The sequence below is a fragment of the Prionailurus bengalensis genome, chromosome B1, assembly GCF_016509475.1.
Source record: "Prionailurus bengalensis isolate Pbe53 chromosome B1, Fcat_Pben_1.1_paternal_pri, whole genome shotgun sequence".
Taxonomy (NCBI): Eukaryota; Metazoa; Chordata; class Mammalia; order Carnivora; family Felidae; genus Prionailurus; species Prionailurus bengalensis.
This window is the reverse complement of record NC_057344.1, coordinates 27,844,849-27,860,225: the sequence shown is the minus strand read 5'-3', so window position 1 is coordinate 27,860,225 and position 15,377 is coordinate 27,844,849. Positions and strand designations below refer to the sequence as shown.

The window sequence follows — 15,377 nt, the reverse complement described above, 5'->3', positions numbered from 1 at the left end:
CCTTTTAGTTTTGATGATTGTTTCCTTTGCTGTGCAGAAGCTTTTTATTTTGATGAGGTCCCAGTAGTTCATTTTTGCTTTTGTTTCCCTTGCCTCCAGAGACGTGTTGAGTAAGAAGTTGCTGTGGCCAAGATCAAAGAGGTTTTTGCCTGCTTTCTCCTTGAGGATTTTGATGGCTTCCTGTCTTACATTGAGGTTTTTCATCCATTTTGAGTTTCTTTTTGTGTATGGGGTAAGAAAGTGGTCCAGGTTCATTCTTCTGCATATCACTGTCCAGTTTTCCCAGCACCACTTGCTGAAGAGACTGTCTTTATTCCATTGGATATTCTTTTCTGCTTTGTCAAAGATTAGTTGACCATATGTTTGTGGGTCCATTTCTGGGTTCTCTATTCTGTTCCATTGATCTGAGTGTCTGTTCTTGTGCCAGTACCATACTGTCTTGATGGTTCTTTGTAGTATAGCGTGAAGTCTGGGATTGTGATGCCTCCTGCTTTGGTTTTCTTTTTCAAGATTGCTTTGGCTATTTGGGGTCTTTTCTGGTTCCATACAAATTTTAGGATTATTTGTTTTAGCTCTGTGGAGAATGCCTGTGTTATTTTGATAGGTATTGCATTGAATATATAGATTGCTTTGGGTAGGATCGAATTTTAACAATATTTATTCTTCCTATCCAGGAGCATGGAATCTTTTTCCAATTTTTTGTGTCTTCTTCAATTTCTTTCATAAGTTTTCTATAGTTTTCAGTGTATAGATTTTTCACCTCTTTGGTTAAATTTATTCCTAGGTAGTTTATGGTTTTTTGTCCAATTGTAAATGGGATCGATTCCTTGATTTCTTTTTCTGTTGCTTCATTGTTGGTGTATAGGAATGCAACCAATTTCTGTGCATTGATTTCATATCCTGCAACTTTGCTGAATTCATGGATCAATTCTAGCAGTTTTTTGGTGGAATCTTTTGGGTTTTCCATATAGAGTATCATGTCATCTGCAAAGAATGAAAGTTTGACCTCCTCCTGGCCAATTTGGATGCCTTTTATTTCTTTGTGTGGTCTGATTGCAGAGGCTAAGACTTCCAATACTACGTTGAATAACAGTGGTGAGAGCAGATATCCCTGTCTTGTTCCTGACCTTAGGGGGAAAGCTCTCAGTTTTTCCCCACTGAAGATGATATTAGCGCTGGGCTGTTCATATATGGCTTTATGATCTCGAGGTATGCTCCTTCTATCCCTACTTCCTTGAGGGTTTTTATCAAGAAAGGATGATGTATTTTGTCAAATGTGTTCTCTGCACCTATTGAGAGGATCTTATGGTTCTTGTCCTTTCTTTTATTGATGTGATGAATCATTTTAATTGTTCTGCGGATATTGAACCAGCCCCGAATCCCAGATTTAAATCCCACTTGGTCGTGGTGAGTAACAATTTTAATGTATTGTTGGATCTGCTTGGCTGATATCTTGTTGAGGATTTTTGCATCCATGTTCACTAGGGAAATTGGTCTATAGTTCTCCTTTTTAGTGGGGTCTCTGTCTGGTTTTGGGATCAAGGTAATGCTGGCTTCATAGAATGAGTTTGGAAGTTTTCCTTCCATTTCTATTTTTTTGGAACAGCTTCAAGAGAATAGGTGTTAACTCTTCCTTTTTTTTCCCCCTAACCATGAGTCTTTATTAAATTATGGATAAGTCATTCACAATTGTAAAGAACGACCAAAGAAGATAGTAATGAAGGTTATTTAATAAAAATGTAAAGTTAGAACATACTAGAATGTAGTAACCAAGCAAGATGCTTTGGGCCTGGGTTCTGGTCGTATCGTATGGACTGTAACAGCATTCCAGCCCCAATCATGGCTGCAAAAGTTGCACCAATTTTCACCCAAGATCCTCTCATCATGAAGTTCGTAAGCACAAAAGTTCTGCTCACTGCCAGGGTGGACAAAGCTGTTAAACCAATACTTCCTGCTAAGTACATATAGGTAGAATGAATACTGTCCTTCACATACTGAGGCCAAACTACAGCCTTTTCAATAGCTCCAATCTCATTAGACATTCCCAAGCCATAGTAGCACAATGCTCCAAGACCAACAGCAGCCCCTCCAGCAATAAACCATCTTCCCATCTGATCAATTTTGAATATGTTTTCCATTGATGGTTCCACCGCTGCCTCCTTAAGTTCTTGGACAGTTTTCCCATGCCCGATCCCAACTCTTGTCTTGGTGGCATATTCCCTGATGGGTGTTAAGAGCCGTTGATGCTTCGCGGTGGAATTCTTCACAACAGGGGAGGCCTTGGTGAAAGCTGGTTGGAAAACCCTGGAAGGTAGTGTCCGGAGACATACAGGTTTTGCGGCCAGCATGGTGGTGTACCAGGTTACAAGCAGATCTGAAATGCTCAGTCCCTGGTCGCCTCAACCATGCAGTTACCCTTCCAGGCTGGCGAAACGAAAACACCTCCCTGCCCCTCCACCTGCTCCTTACTCAACTCTTCCTTAAATGTTTGGTAGAATTCCCCTGGAAAGCCATGTGGCCCTGGACTCTTGTTTTTTGGCAGATTTTTGATTACGAATTCGATTTCCTTACTGGTGATGGGTCTGTTCAAATTTTCTGTTTCTTCCTGCTTCAGTTTTGGTAGTGTATATGTTTCTAGGAATTTGTCCATTTCTTCCAGATTGCCCATTTTATTGGCATATAATTGCTCATAATATTCTCTTAGTATTGTTTTTATTTCTGCTGTGTTGGTTGTGATCTCTCCTCTTTCATTCTTGATTTTATTTCTTTGGGTCCTTTCCTTTTTCCTTTTGATCAAACTGGCTAGTGGTTTGTCGATTTTGTTGATTCTTTCAAAGAACCAGCTTCTGGTTTCATTGATCTGTTCTACTGTTTTTTGGGTTTCAACAGCATTAATAATTTCTGCTCTAATCTTTATTATTTCCTGTCTTCTGCTGGTTTGGTTTTTATTTGCTGCTCTTTTTCTAGCTCTTTAAGGCATAAGGTTAGGTTGTGTATCTGAGATGTTTCTTCCTTCTTTAGGAAGGCCTGGTTTGCGATATACTTTCCTCTTATGACCACCTTTGCTGTGTCCCAGAGGTTTTGGGTTGCGGTGTTATCATTTTCATTGGCTTCCATATACTTTTTAATTTCCTTTTTAATTGCTTGGTTAGCCCATTCATTCTTTAGTAGGATGTGCTTCAGTCTCCAAGTATTTGTTACCTTTCCAAATTTTTTCTTTTGGTTGATTTCGAGTTTCATAGCGTTGTGGTCTGAAAATATGCACGGTATGATCTCAATCTTTTTGTACTTGCTGAGGGCTGATTTGTGTTCCAGTATGTGGTCTATTCTGGAGAACATTCCATGTGCACTGGAAAAGAATGTACATTCTGCTGATTTAGGATGAAATGTTCTGAATATACCTGTGAAGTCCATCTGGTCCAGTGTCTTCAAAGCCATTGTTTCCTTGTTGATTTTTTGATGAGATGATCTTTCCATTGCTGTGAGTGGGGTGTTGAAGTCTCCTACTATTATGGTATTACTATCGATGAGTTTCTTTATATTTGTGATTAATTGATTTATATATTTGGGTGCTTTCACATTTGGCGCATAAATGTTTACAATTGTTAGGTCTTCTTGGTGGATACACCCTTGATTATGATATAATGCCCTTCTGCGTCTCTTGATACAGTCTTTATTTCAAAGTCTAGATTGTCTGATATAAATATGGCTACTCTGGCTTTCCTTTGTTGACCATTAGTATGATAGATGGTTCTCCATCCCCTTACTTTCAATCTGAAGGTGTCTTTAGGTCTCAAGTGGGTCTCTTGTAAACAGCATATAGATGGATATTGTTTTCTTATCCATTCTGTTACCCTATGTATTTTGATTGGAACATTGAGTCCATTGATGTTTAAAGTGAGTACTGAAAGATACGAATTTATTGCCATTATGTTGCTTGTAGTGTGGGAGTTTCTGGTGGTGTTCTCTGGTTGTTTCTAATCTTTGTTGATTTTGGTCTTTTTTTTTCCCCCTTCTTTTCTCCCCTCAGAGAGTTCCCCCTTAAAATTTCTTGCAGGGCTGGTTTAGTGGTCAAAAACTCCTTTAGTTTTTGTGTGTCTGGGAAACTTTTTATCTCTCCTTCTATTTTGAATGACAGCCTTGCTGGATAAAGAATTCTTGGCTGCATATTTTTCTGATTCAGCACATTGAATATATCCTGCCACTCCTTTCTGGTCTGCCAAGTTTTTGTGGATAGTTGCCACGAACCTGATCTGCTTTCTCTTGTAGGTTAAGGGCTTTTTTTCCCTTGCTGCTTTCATGATTCTCTCCTTGCCTGAGTATTTTGTGAATTTGACTATGATATACCATGTTGATGGTTGAGTTTTGTTGAATCTAATGGGAGTCCTCTGTGCTTCCTGGATTTTGATGTCTGTGTCTTTCTCCAGGTTAGGAAAGTTTTCTGCTATGATTTACTCACAAAAATTTTGTACCCCTTTTTCTCTCTCTTCATTTTCTGGCACCCCTATGATTCTGATGTTATTCCTTTTTAATGAGTCACTGAGTTCTCTTATTTTTATTTTGTGCTCATTTTGCCCTAGTCTCCTTTTTTTTCTGCTTCATTGTTCACCGTAAGTTTGTCCTCGCTGATTCTCTGCCACCATGGCATCCATTCAAAATTGCACCTCAGTTATAGCTTTTTTGATTTCATCCTGAGTAGTTTTTACTTCTCTTATCTCTGCAGAAAAGGATTGTAATCTCTTTTCAACCCCAGTTAGTATTCTTATTATTGTGATTCTAAATTCTGGTTCAGACATGCTTGTATCTGTGTTGATTAATTCCTTGGCTGTCATTTCTTCCTGTTCTTTCTTTTGGGGTGAATTCCTTTGCTTCATCATTTTGGAGGAAGTGAAGGAATTAATAAAGTAAAAAAATTAAAATTAAAAAATTAAAAACACCGAAATCAAAAAAAGAATGCTAGATCCTAGATGTGTTTTGGTCTGGTTGTTGAAAGAAACTTGATAGATTAGAGGAAAAAGGGAAAGATAAGAAAAGAAAAAAGGAAAAAGGGAAAAAAGGAAAAAAAGGAAAATGTTTGAAAATTTGAAAAAATGAATACAATAAAATATCATAAAATGAAATGATGAAACTAAAATAGAATTTAAAAAATTTACAAAAAATATAGTAGAAAAAATGAAGAAAAATCTTTTCAATAAAAATGGAAAATAAAAATAGATTTTTTTCTCTTTCTGTATTCAAGAATAAGAAAAAAAAATTGAATGAAAGGACCAGTGAACAGGAAGAAGTATGGTAGAAATTGCATCTGGTTTCCCGTGGAAGTCAAGCTGTGGAGCACTTTATAGTCCATAAACTAAGCAGGCGGAGAGTCTTGAGTTTGTCAAGAGCGCTGTTGGCCCAGTTGGGTGGGGCTTAGTGTAATGGCCCTGTTCTCCACTAGATGGCGCTGCTTAGCTTACTGGGGTGGATTGCTGTGGTGCGTGTAGGCATGTATGCGCGTGCGCGGGAGGGGCAAAAATGGCGTCACCCAGCTACCAGTCTCTGGTATCAAAACTCTGCTCTCCACAACTGGCAATCAAGCACCCCTCCTTTGTCTCCGACTTCTGTCCACTCCCCGCTTCTAAGCTTTCTGTGACCAAGCCGTCAGGTTGCCAGGCAGCACCTCCCTCCTGAGTTTTATTTCAAATGGGGCTGTGTTTCCCGACCCCTCACTTCTGAGGGACTGCCGCTTTGACCCGCTCAGATCCTCTGCGGGAGGGTCTCACTGAGCAATGGCCAGATGCCGGCTGCACCCAGGAACGTTTGAGGAACTGTGCTGCTGCCGATGCCCAGAGACGGCAGCTGGGTGCCAGCCCGCCCCAGAAAAAGATCATGCGATCATGTAGCAGCAGCGTTTCAGGGACTGTGGAAAATCACAACACGCATCTGGCGCCAGGCTTCATCCTTAACATTCTTGTTCCAACACCAGCGAATGTCGTTGTTCTCCGGGGTCCACTGACACCTTTGACTGTGGGGTGTCACAGCCTCTACCAAATGTCCTCCCAGCAGCAGAACCACCACTCCCTGTGTCGCCGGAGGACTTCACTCTGCTCCTGGGGATTCGCCCTTCCCACCAGAGCACCACCAGGTATTGAGCTGTGGAGTTTCAGACTCTGTCCTCCCCGTTTATAGAGTCTTAATGGAATTTAAACCCTCCCCTTTCTCCTTTCTCCCTTTTTAGTTCAGTCCCTGTGGCTGTTTCCACTTTTCCACTTTTTCTCCAGCTGCTTTTTTTTGGGGGGGGGGTGTTTTCCCATACTTCATGACCCTCTCCCCCCCCCCCCCCACCTCCCTCCTCTCTCTACAAGCAAAAGCACCTCCCTGCCCTCTGTGGCTTCTTGGCTTCTCTCTCCCCAGTTCATCTCTCTGTGCCGCGTACCTGCCAAGTTCAGGTTGTGCAGATTTTTGTGTTAATCCTCAAATCAGTTTTCTAGGCATGCAGGATGGTTTAGTGTTGATCTGGTGGCATTTCAGGGAGAGAGATGCAAAAAAAACTTCCATGCTGTCTGTCATCTTGACCCCTCTTCCCTAAAATCCAAATAATCTGATTAAAAAATGAGCAAAGGACCAAAATGGACATTTTGCCAAAAAACATAACCAAATGCCCAACAGGCACATGAAAAGGTGCTCAACATCACTAATCATTGGGGAAAAGCAAATAAAAAACACAATGAGATATCACCTCACACCTGTTAGGATGTCTATTATCAAAAGACATGAGAACCAGCGCTGGCAAGGATGTGGAGAAAGGGTTCCCTTATGCACTGTTGGTGGTAATGTAAACTGATACAATCACTATGGAAAAGAGTATGGAGGTTCCTCAAAAAATTAAAAATACAACTACCTTATGATCCAGAAATCCCACCTTTGGGTGTATGTCCAAAGGGGATTGAATTGTTATCTTGAAGAGACATTTATACTACCGTGTTCATTGCAGCAGTATTCATGATGGCCAAGGCATGGAAATAACCTTAGTGTCCATTAACAGGTGAATGGATAAGGAAAATGTGATCTATCTATCTATCTAGATATATAATGGAATATTATTTCACCACAAAAAAGGAAATACTGCCATTTGTGACAACATGGATGAAACTGGAGAATATTATACTAAGTGAAATAAGCCAGACAGAGAAAGACAAATACTGCATGGTATCACTAATGTGTGAAGCCTAATAAATGAATAAATAAATAAATAATAAATAAATAAATGAATGAATGAATGAATGGAAGTCAAACTTACAAAAACAGAGTAGAATGGTGGTTGCCAGGGACCCGGGGGTGAGTGAAACAGGGAGAGGCTGGTAAAAGGTACAGACTTTGAATTATAAAATGAGTAAGGTCTGAGGATCTAATGTGTAACATGGTGATTAAAGGTAATAATACTATATTATATAAGTGAAATTTGCTAAGAGAGCAGAACTTAAATGTTGCCATCAAAAAAAAAAAGGTAAATTTTTGAGATGATAGGTGTGTTAATTAACTCTGGTGGGAATACTTTCACAATGTATATCAAATAATCATATTGTACACCTAAAATATATTACAATTATTTATCACTTATAGCTCAGTATAGTTGAGGACAAAAAGGACCTAGTGTTGAATTGGGACTTGTCATATGGGAGCTCTGAGCAGAAACATGGATGTTAGAGACCAGGGATTGTCTGAAAGAGAGGAGAGATGCCAAGGACCCGAAAGAGCCCTCTTCTAGAACATTGCAGCAGTTTTGCATGTAGGCTTGTGTATTATTGTGGTATATGAACTGCTATTACAAAATTCAAAATGGATAATGACTGCAACACAGAAGTTTGTTTCTTCCTCTGTGTGGTCCCAAACAGGTGTTCCTGGTCTCCAGGAAGCTTTCTTCCAGGTGGTGACTAAGGGACACAGGCTCCTCCATCAAGGCCCTGCCACATTTAACACATGGCTCCCCACGTGCCCATGCTGGGCTCCCTGAAGCTAACGAAGGGGGAAGAAAGTGTGGAGAAGAAGCATTAGGACTTTAATGACCTCAGCCCAGAGTGGCACACACCAGTTCTGCTCCTGCTCTGCATTCGTGGAGATTGGACACTGTACCCCACTGCACACGAGGAAGCTGGAAGTGTAGCTTTGGCCCAGTGGCCATGTCCCAGTCATAACTCCACATCCACTGTGAGGAGAGGTGTGAGTTGAGGTGGAGGCTTAGCTTCCCTGCCAGAGGCTCGTGGGTGAGGTGTGAGTTGAGGTGGAGGCTTAGCTTCCCTTCTCAGAGACCACATTATAGGGTTTCTTAAAGAGATCCACTGCCAGATGCCCCTTTCATTTACTATAGCATTGGTTTAAGTTTTTCTCTTTTCAGTTTATTTAATTTTTGAGGGGGGTGGGCAGAGAGAGAGAGAGAGAGAGAGAGAGAGAGAGAGAGAGAGAGAGAGAATCCCAAGCAGACTCTGCATTGTCACTGCATCAAACTCATGAACTCATGATGCTGGGCTCGAACTCACGAACCATGAGACCGTGACCTGAGTTGAAGTCAGACAGTTAACCAACTGAGCCACCCAGGTGCCCCACTATAGCACTGGTTTAAACTGGCCAGTCTGTGGAGCAGGGCTGGTGGCAAAGGCTTGCACAGTTATACTTCTGAGTGGTTGGTGGAGGTTGGAGAGTGTGGGAATAACAGGTTGAGAACTCTCCCTCAGAGGCCTCCCCTGAACCATCTGTTTCCATTCCTTGGCTTAGCAACCCAAACTGGTCTTGTTCTGGGTCCAGATTCTCAGGTACCTGGGAACATTTCTCTGGAGTGTTGTGGGTAATTAGAATCCGTGACTTTGTAGGGCCATGGGAGCCATTTTTGTCCTCTGCTCTTTTTGCTCCTCAACCTAACCCCTTACCCCAGGGTCCTCAGGAGGGAGTAGGTAAGAGAAAGCCTGCCATGTTACATCTGAAAGGTGCCTGTGCCCCTGCAGTAGGGCATCGATGGTCCACAGGAGAACAAAGGATAAAAGATGGGCAGATAAACACGAACGGCTGTTGAAGAGGTGCTAACTATGAGTGTTATTGAAAACATTTTCAATGATGTTGAAAATAGCCTCAGGTTTTAGGAAAAAAATATTTAATTTTGCATTTACTGGGTGCCCTTTTCTTTTTTATTAGAAAAGTAATATATGGATAACAGTTTAATGCTGCTCCCTGCAGTGCTAATTTGTTACAGTGCTGTGTGTCTCTGGAATATTTTTCTAAAATGGATGTGTGTGTGTATGTATGTAAAATAATCACTTACAGAAAACACTATATAATATATATATTTAATATAAAAATTCCATTCTCTGAGTGTTATTAAAAGATGGAAGCAACATTATAAGCTTCAAAAGAAACCAAAAAAATATAACTTTGAATCAACTTTACGTAAAATTAGAGAAGATTATGAGTACCAATTCTAATTTATGGGAAGTCTCGGTAGAGTGTATCTTGTTGAGGGGAGTCTTTTGAAAATTCAAGTGTGGGTTGCTCTGTTGTCTTGGTGAGGTAAACTCCAGAAGATTGGAGTATCTTACATTTTCTTAACCACAGAGTACAGTGAACAAAGGCCTCTGTTAGATACGAGCCAGCCGGGGCAGAGGTCCTGTTTGAATTTAAAACTAGATGTGCTTTGGAGCACCTGGGTGACCCAGTCGGTTAAGCATCTGACTCTTGATTTCGGCTCAGGTCATGATCTCAAGGTTTGTGGGTTTGAGCCCCGCTTCAGGCTCTGTGCTGACAGCGTGGAATCTGCTTGGGATTCTCTCTCTCTTTCCCTCTCTCTCTGCCCTTCCCCCACTCGTGCTGTCTTGCATGTGCTCTCTCTCTTTCAGAATAAATAAATAAACATTAAAAAAACCCCAAACCAAAAACTAGATGTGCTTTGTTTCTTGTCATCATGGTTGCAGTTCCTTCCTTCATGCTTGCTGACATCCAAGGGGAAAAAGCAAATTGCTTTCTTTTTTTTTTAAATGTTTATTTATTTTGAGAGAGAGAGAGAGTGAGCAAGCACATGTGCTCATGCGCAAACGGGGGGGAGGGGCAGAGAGGCAAAGAGAGAGAGAGAGACAGAGACAGAGACAGAGAGACAGAGAATTGCAAGTAGGTTCCTCGCTGTCAGTGTAGAGCCCGACGCAAGGCTCAGTTCCACACACTGTGAGATCGTGACCTGAGCCAACATCAAGAGTCAGATGTTCAATCGACTGAGCTGCCCAGGAGCCCCCGAATGCTTTCTAAGTCATTCTATTTTGTAACTATATACTTTAAAAATTGTACTTCATGGGAAAGTAATGTTTTAACTGGAAAGCTTATGATAACCAAAGATGCTAAAAAATGTGTTGGCTGTAGAAAACTGTAGTCATTTACTTAAGCCATAAATTGTTTGTGTAGAAAATTGAATTTGCTTCCTTAAGCTGTATAGGAACTCCTCAATCCTATGTTAATTAACTCACCACGCTCATAATGAATTCACCAGTTTTATGTTAATTGACTTTCCACTAGATACACTGTGTGTATCTCTTGTTAGTCAGAAAGCAACCGATTCTAATCTAGTTTTCTCCCTGTAGGCCTGTTTGGAATAATGGGTGCCTCCTGTGAATTTGGACCCAAACCTGGTGCAGTTTAATTCTGACACAGTGCGCTGTCAGCCAATGAGAGCTAACTCTTCAGACTCTACTTTCTTCTCTATATACATCAGTTTTTATACTTAGGCCAATGGTCATTAATGCACCACTCTGCAAATATTTTCAGCCAACGGCTGCTCTATCACTCTATCTTGAGTTGAGTGTATTTTGTAACGTGTGTTGTTTACTTGCTCTCTCTGCCAATCATTTTGTGTTCGGGTGAATTGTCTTGACTCACAACAGTTGTCAAAAGTGTATTAGTGATGGTGCTGGTCTGCCATGAACTAAATGAGAGCATCATGGTGGATGTTAAAGTTTGAGTTCTGTGGTGCCTGGAGTTTATTCAAGCATATAATTGAGGAAGCAGGGGATAAGTTCAATAAGCAGTTAGAGATCGGTGGACACCCTTTTTCATTATAGTTGACAGCATAAAAATTATGATAACTTGAGAATGATTGGTGGCACTTGGAGGTCAACAGAAACTGGTCAGGTTGGAGAAAGACCCATTTTGACTTCAGAGGTTTTGAAGGGAATAATCTGTGATTGCCAGTGGACAGTTCTGGGCACACAGTCTAACCTAGATGATGCCATAACAACCTTGTGAGCTGTTAAGGATTCAATGTTCCAAATTCCAGGAATATGGTCCCCACCCCCACTACCTCTGCCAAGTAAAAGGCACATGTTATATTATTGCTCATGGTTGAAAAATTAGGTGTAGAGTGCAGGAAAAGCAAAAATACAGATCTCTATGTACTCTTTTCCAGTTCCATTCTATTACTGTTAGCCATTTCAGAAAATTTTTACACGTATGTCTACGTATACATGAATATAAATGGTGGCAAACTTCAGGCCATACCAGGTGGTAGGAAAGGTAATTAATATTTTTTTTTTCTATAACAGAAACTAATTCTATTAAAAAAATTTTTTTTTTAATTTTAGAGAGAAAGAGGAAGAGGGAGAGAGAGAATCCCAAGAAGGCTCCACACTCATCACAGAGCCTGATGCCAGGTGTGTGGGGCAGGGGCTTGATCCCACAACCCTGGGATCATGACCTGAGCCAAAATCAAGAGGCAAGATTTGGATGCTCAAATGACTGAGCCACTCATGGGCCCCGAAACTAATTCTATTTTTAAGCTACCATTGGGAGGTATGAACCTAAGTATAGACATTTCAGGGTTTACTCTTCCGTTTCCTGGAGTTGTGACTAAGCTTTGCGGGTTTGGTGGGCAGAGGAAGGTGGAGAGCCAAGGTATTGGGTGTGGACAAAGCATGTGTTCCTTGGTCACCTACCACCCTGCATCTTGCAGTTCTTGTTCCTGTTTGGTATCTAGTCACTGGCCCGCGTAGACAGCTATGGCAGCCTCTCTCATTCTGGCTTCCACAGCTCTGAGATCTGGCCTCTCAGCTACTTCTGGGTCCCTTTTGGGTAATTCAGAAACATGTGATTCTTCCCATTCCTTTGTGGGTGTTACACAAGGGGACATTTGCCATGTCTCAGGGCTACCCCACTTGGCTGTCTCTGCTCTTCTGCCCCCAAGTCATGGGGGACTCTGGCATGCTTGCCACCTCCCTGGGAGCCCCCTTCCCTGAAGTGACATCTCATTCTTCTTTGCTCTCAGGTCTCCTAGCTTCTCTGGGATTTCTGTCATAACCTGTCTGGGCCGGAGCACTGTGGGGAAGGGTAGCAGTGGCAGGGCACAGGGCCCTTTTTTTTTAGAGATCTGACAGCGTTTAGCTCACTGTTCTCAACTGGTCCGTGGAATCTTCATTTAGTCTGAGAGTAAGCAAAAATGGCACCAGCCGAGCATACATTCTTTCAAATCTGTGGTTTCTGGCATAAAACGATGTGCATCTCACAAGCTCAGCTTCTTCAAACTTAAAAGCCTTGGCTTTTGAACCCCTCAAAGCTGTTTATTATTTCTGCCAGGAGTATCAAAAGCCTATTTAAAAACTCTCAAGAGCCAGGAACTGATGTCTTTGTTCTGTGTAGAGGATTCTAACTGGTGTCTAAGCAGTGGACAGGTCACAGAGTAACAGGAAATATTGGGAGCAAAGATCATACCTCCAGTAAGATAGTATGCCATTTGTCTATCCTTTGCAAAAAATACTCATGGGGTCAATATTCATCTTTCTGCACCTTGGCGAGTTTTTGTTTAATTGTATTTTTCAGAGATACTTCCATATTAGGGTATGTAGACCAAACTCATTCTTTTGAATATCTGCTTGCAATTATTTTGTATGGCTGTGTCATAATGTGTTCAAATGGCATTTTCTTATCTCTTTTATGATATGTTTGCTTGTTATTAAAAAGAATGGTCCAGTGGGGTATCACCACCCAGGCCCCTTTCCGAAGGAGATTTAAATCCACATTGTGTCCTGAGGTCTTTTTTTTTCCCTTTCAGCATTGAGCTGATTGGTTCTTAAGAGCTTCCCCACAGAGAAGAATGCTGTGCTTCTGGGGGCATTATACCCTCTGGGCTCCCCTGGAAGGGGTTAAGCCTCTTGTGTAAACAGTTTCTGCAAAGAGTAAATTTTTGCTTGACAGTTTTGGGTGTTGGTAATTTTTCTTTTTCTTTCTTTCTTTTTTAATATTTACTTATTTTGAGAGAAAGAGAGCAGGGGAGGGAGGGAGGGAGGGAGGGAGAGGGAGAGGGAGAGAGAGAGAGAGAGAGAGAGAGAGAGAGAGAGAGAATCCCAAGTAGGTTCCATGCTGTCAGTGTAGAGCCCAACGTGGGACTTGAACCCATGAACTATGAGATCATGACCTGAGCTGAAACCAATTGTTAGACACTTAACCGACAGCCACCCAGGTGCCCCTGGGTGTTGGTATTTCTTTCTTTCTTTCTTTCTTTCTTTCTTTCTTTCTTTCTTTCTTTCTTTCTTTCTTTCTTTCTTTCTATGTTTATTTGTGAGAAAGACAGAGCATGAGTGGGAGAGGGGCAGAGAGAGAAGGAAACACAGACTCTGAAACATGCTCCAGGCTCTGAGCTGTCAGCACAGAGTGCGACACGGGGCTCGAACCCATGAACCACAGGATCATGACCTGAGGCAAAGTCAGATGCTTAACTGACTGAGTCACCCAGGTGCCCCATGGGTGTTGGTATTTCTGAAGAAAGAAACATCTGTCTCCCCAGGATGACTTTGGCCAAGTGTTAGCCTGGACCCTGGAGAAGCTCATGTATCTTATCTTGATGCTGACCCAGGGCCTGAATCTGCGGAAAAGGCTTGTGTAAAGTGGCAGCATCTCAAGGCGCCGTGCTGGACGCAGCGTTTCTCTGAACCTTCAGTGGAACATGGTGATCACCTTCTGATGGTCTTCTCTAAGACAGCCCCACTTTTGGTAGAGAGTTAGGATAACAGCCTGGTGATTGTAGTACTCCGAATAGTTGAGTCATTCCACCGTGTCCTCCGGGGGGGGGGGGGGGCTGGTGGTGGAAATAATTGGCCAAATCAACCTCAATCTGGGATAGAGGCTTTTAATATCAGACTTAGGCAACTATAGTAAGCCTTTTTGAATTCCAGATGACAAAGTCAGGTTCAATGGCAGAAATATAGAGCTCTGAAACATGCTTAACAAGATGAAAAAAAATTGGGAATTCCCTTAGGAAAAATGATTTCTGGGCTATGTTACTGACATTTTGGGTTCTAGTGATGCTGACTCTGTAGCAAGTGGGGAGATACTACCTTAACGTTGAAAAGACTTTTATTTATTTTTTATTTTTTTAATTTTTTTCAACGTTTATTTTTGGGACAGAGACAGAGCATGAATGGGGGAGGGGCAGAGAGAGAGAGAGACACAGAATCGGAAACAGGCTCCAGGCTCTGAGCCATCAGCCCAGAGCCTGACGTGGGGCTCGAACTCACGGATCGCGAGATCGTGACCAGGCTGAAGTCGGACGCTTAACCGACTGCGCCACCCAGGTGCCCCAAGACTTTTATTTTTAAATTTAAAAATGTTCCCTCATGCACGCATATAACATTTATTGGGTATATTTGTTGGATATATGCTCCGTGAGAGAGCCTATGTTAGGCCTACATGTTCCTTCACCTCACCCATCCCCGTTAGTATGCCCATAAAACCCTAATACTTCCTTATTTTTAGCCTCTTATGTCCCATCCTCCTGTCTTCCAAGCTGCTATTAACATTAATATGACACTGTTAGGTCAGGAGGGGACAAAGCATGGAGCATGCTTCCCGCTCTGCATTCCACACCTATCTCTTGCTCTCATCAGGCTATCCGAGAATCACCTCCTTGGACATGGAGGTGACACATTCTACCCCCAAATATAGGAAGGGAGATGTTGCTAACAGGGAGGGAGAGGACTTGCCCTAAGACAGTAGAGACTGATGTGTGTAGAATTCTTAGCATGGTGCGTGACCCATGATACACACTCCACATATGTTGCTGTTTGATTACTGGTTTTGTCTCTAGGTTGATGTAAGTTTGACCAGTGAGGGCAAACTCACCTCCTTACTTCCTGTTGGCTACTCTCTTAATGTGTGAAAGGTCCCAGAGGATCTTTTTCAGAAGAGAAGCTGTGTCAGAGCAGCTCAAGATTAAATTTAATGCAGCTGTTTATCAGACAAATGAGATCGAAGAGAAGGATGGCTTTGTATAAAAGGGACATGTCATATTCTCCTCTCCTTCTCCCTGACCTTTCTAGCTAAGAGAAAACCAGTTACTGTAATTACCTACAGTAGCTGAACTTTAATTCACTTAGGGG

General features: G+C 41.9%; 1 protein-coding gene across 1 annotated transcript; it reads right to left on the bottom strand.

Moving 5' to 3' along the window:
- Positions 1-1,730: 1,730 nt before the first annotated feature.
- Positions 1,731-2,433, bottom strand: LOC122467606 (growth hormone-inducible transmembrane protein-like). Its single transcript, XM_043554046.1, has one exon. The coding sequence runs from the start codon at positions 2,346-2,348 to the stop codon at positions 1,746-1,748; it is 603 nt and encodes a 200-aa protein (XP_043409981.1). The 5' UTR covers positions 2,349-2,433; the 3' UTR covers positions 1,731-1,745.
- Positions 2,434-15,377: the final 12,944 nt, after the last annotated feature.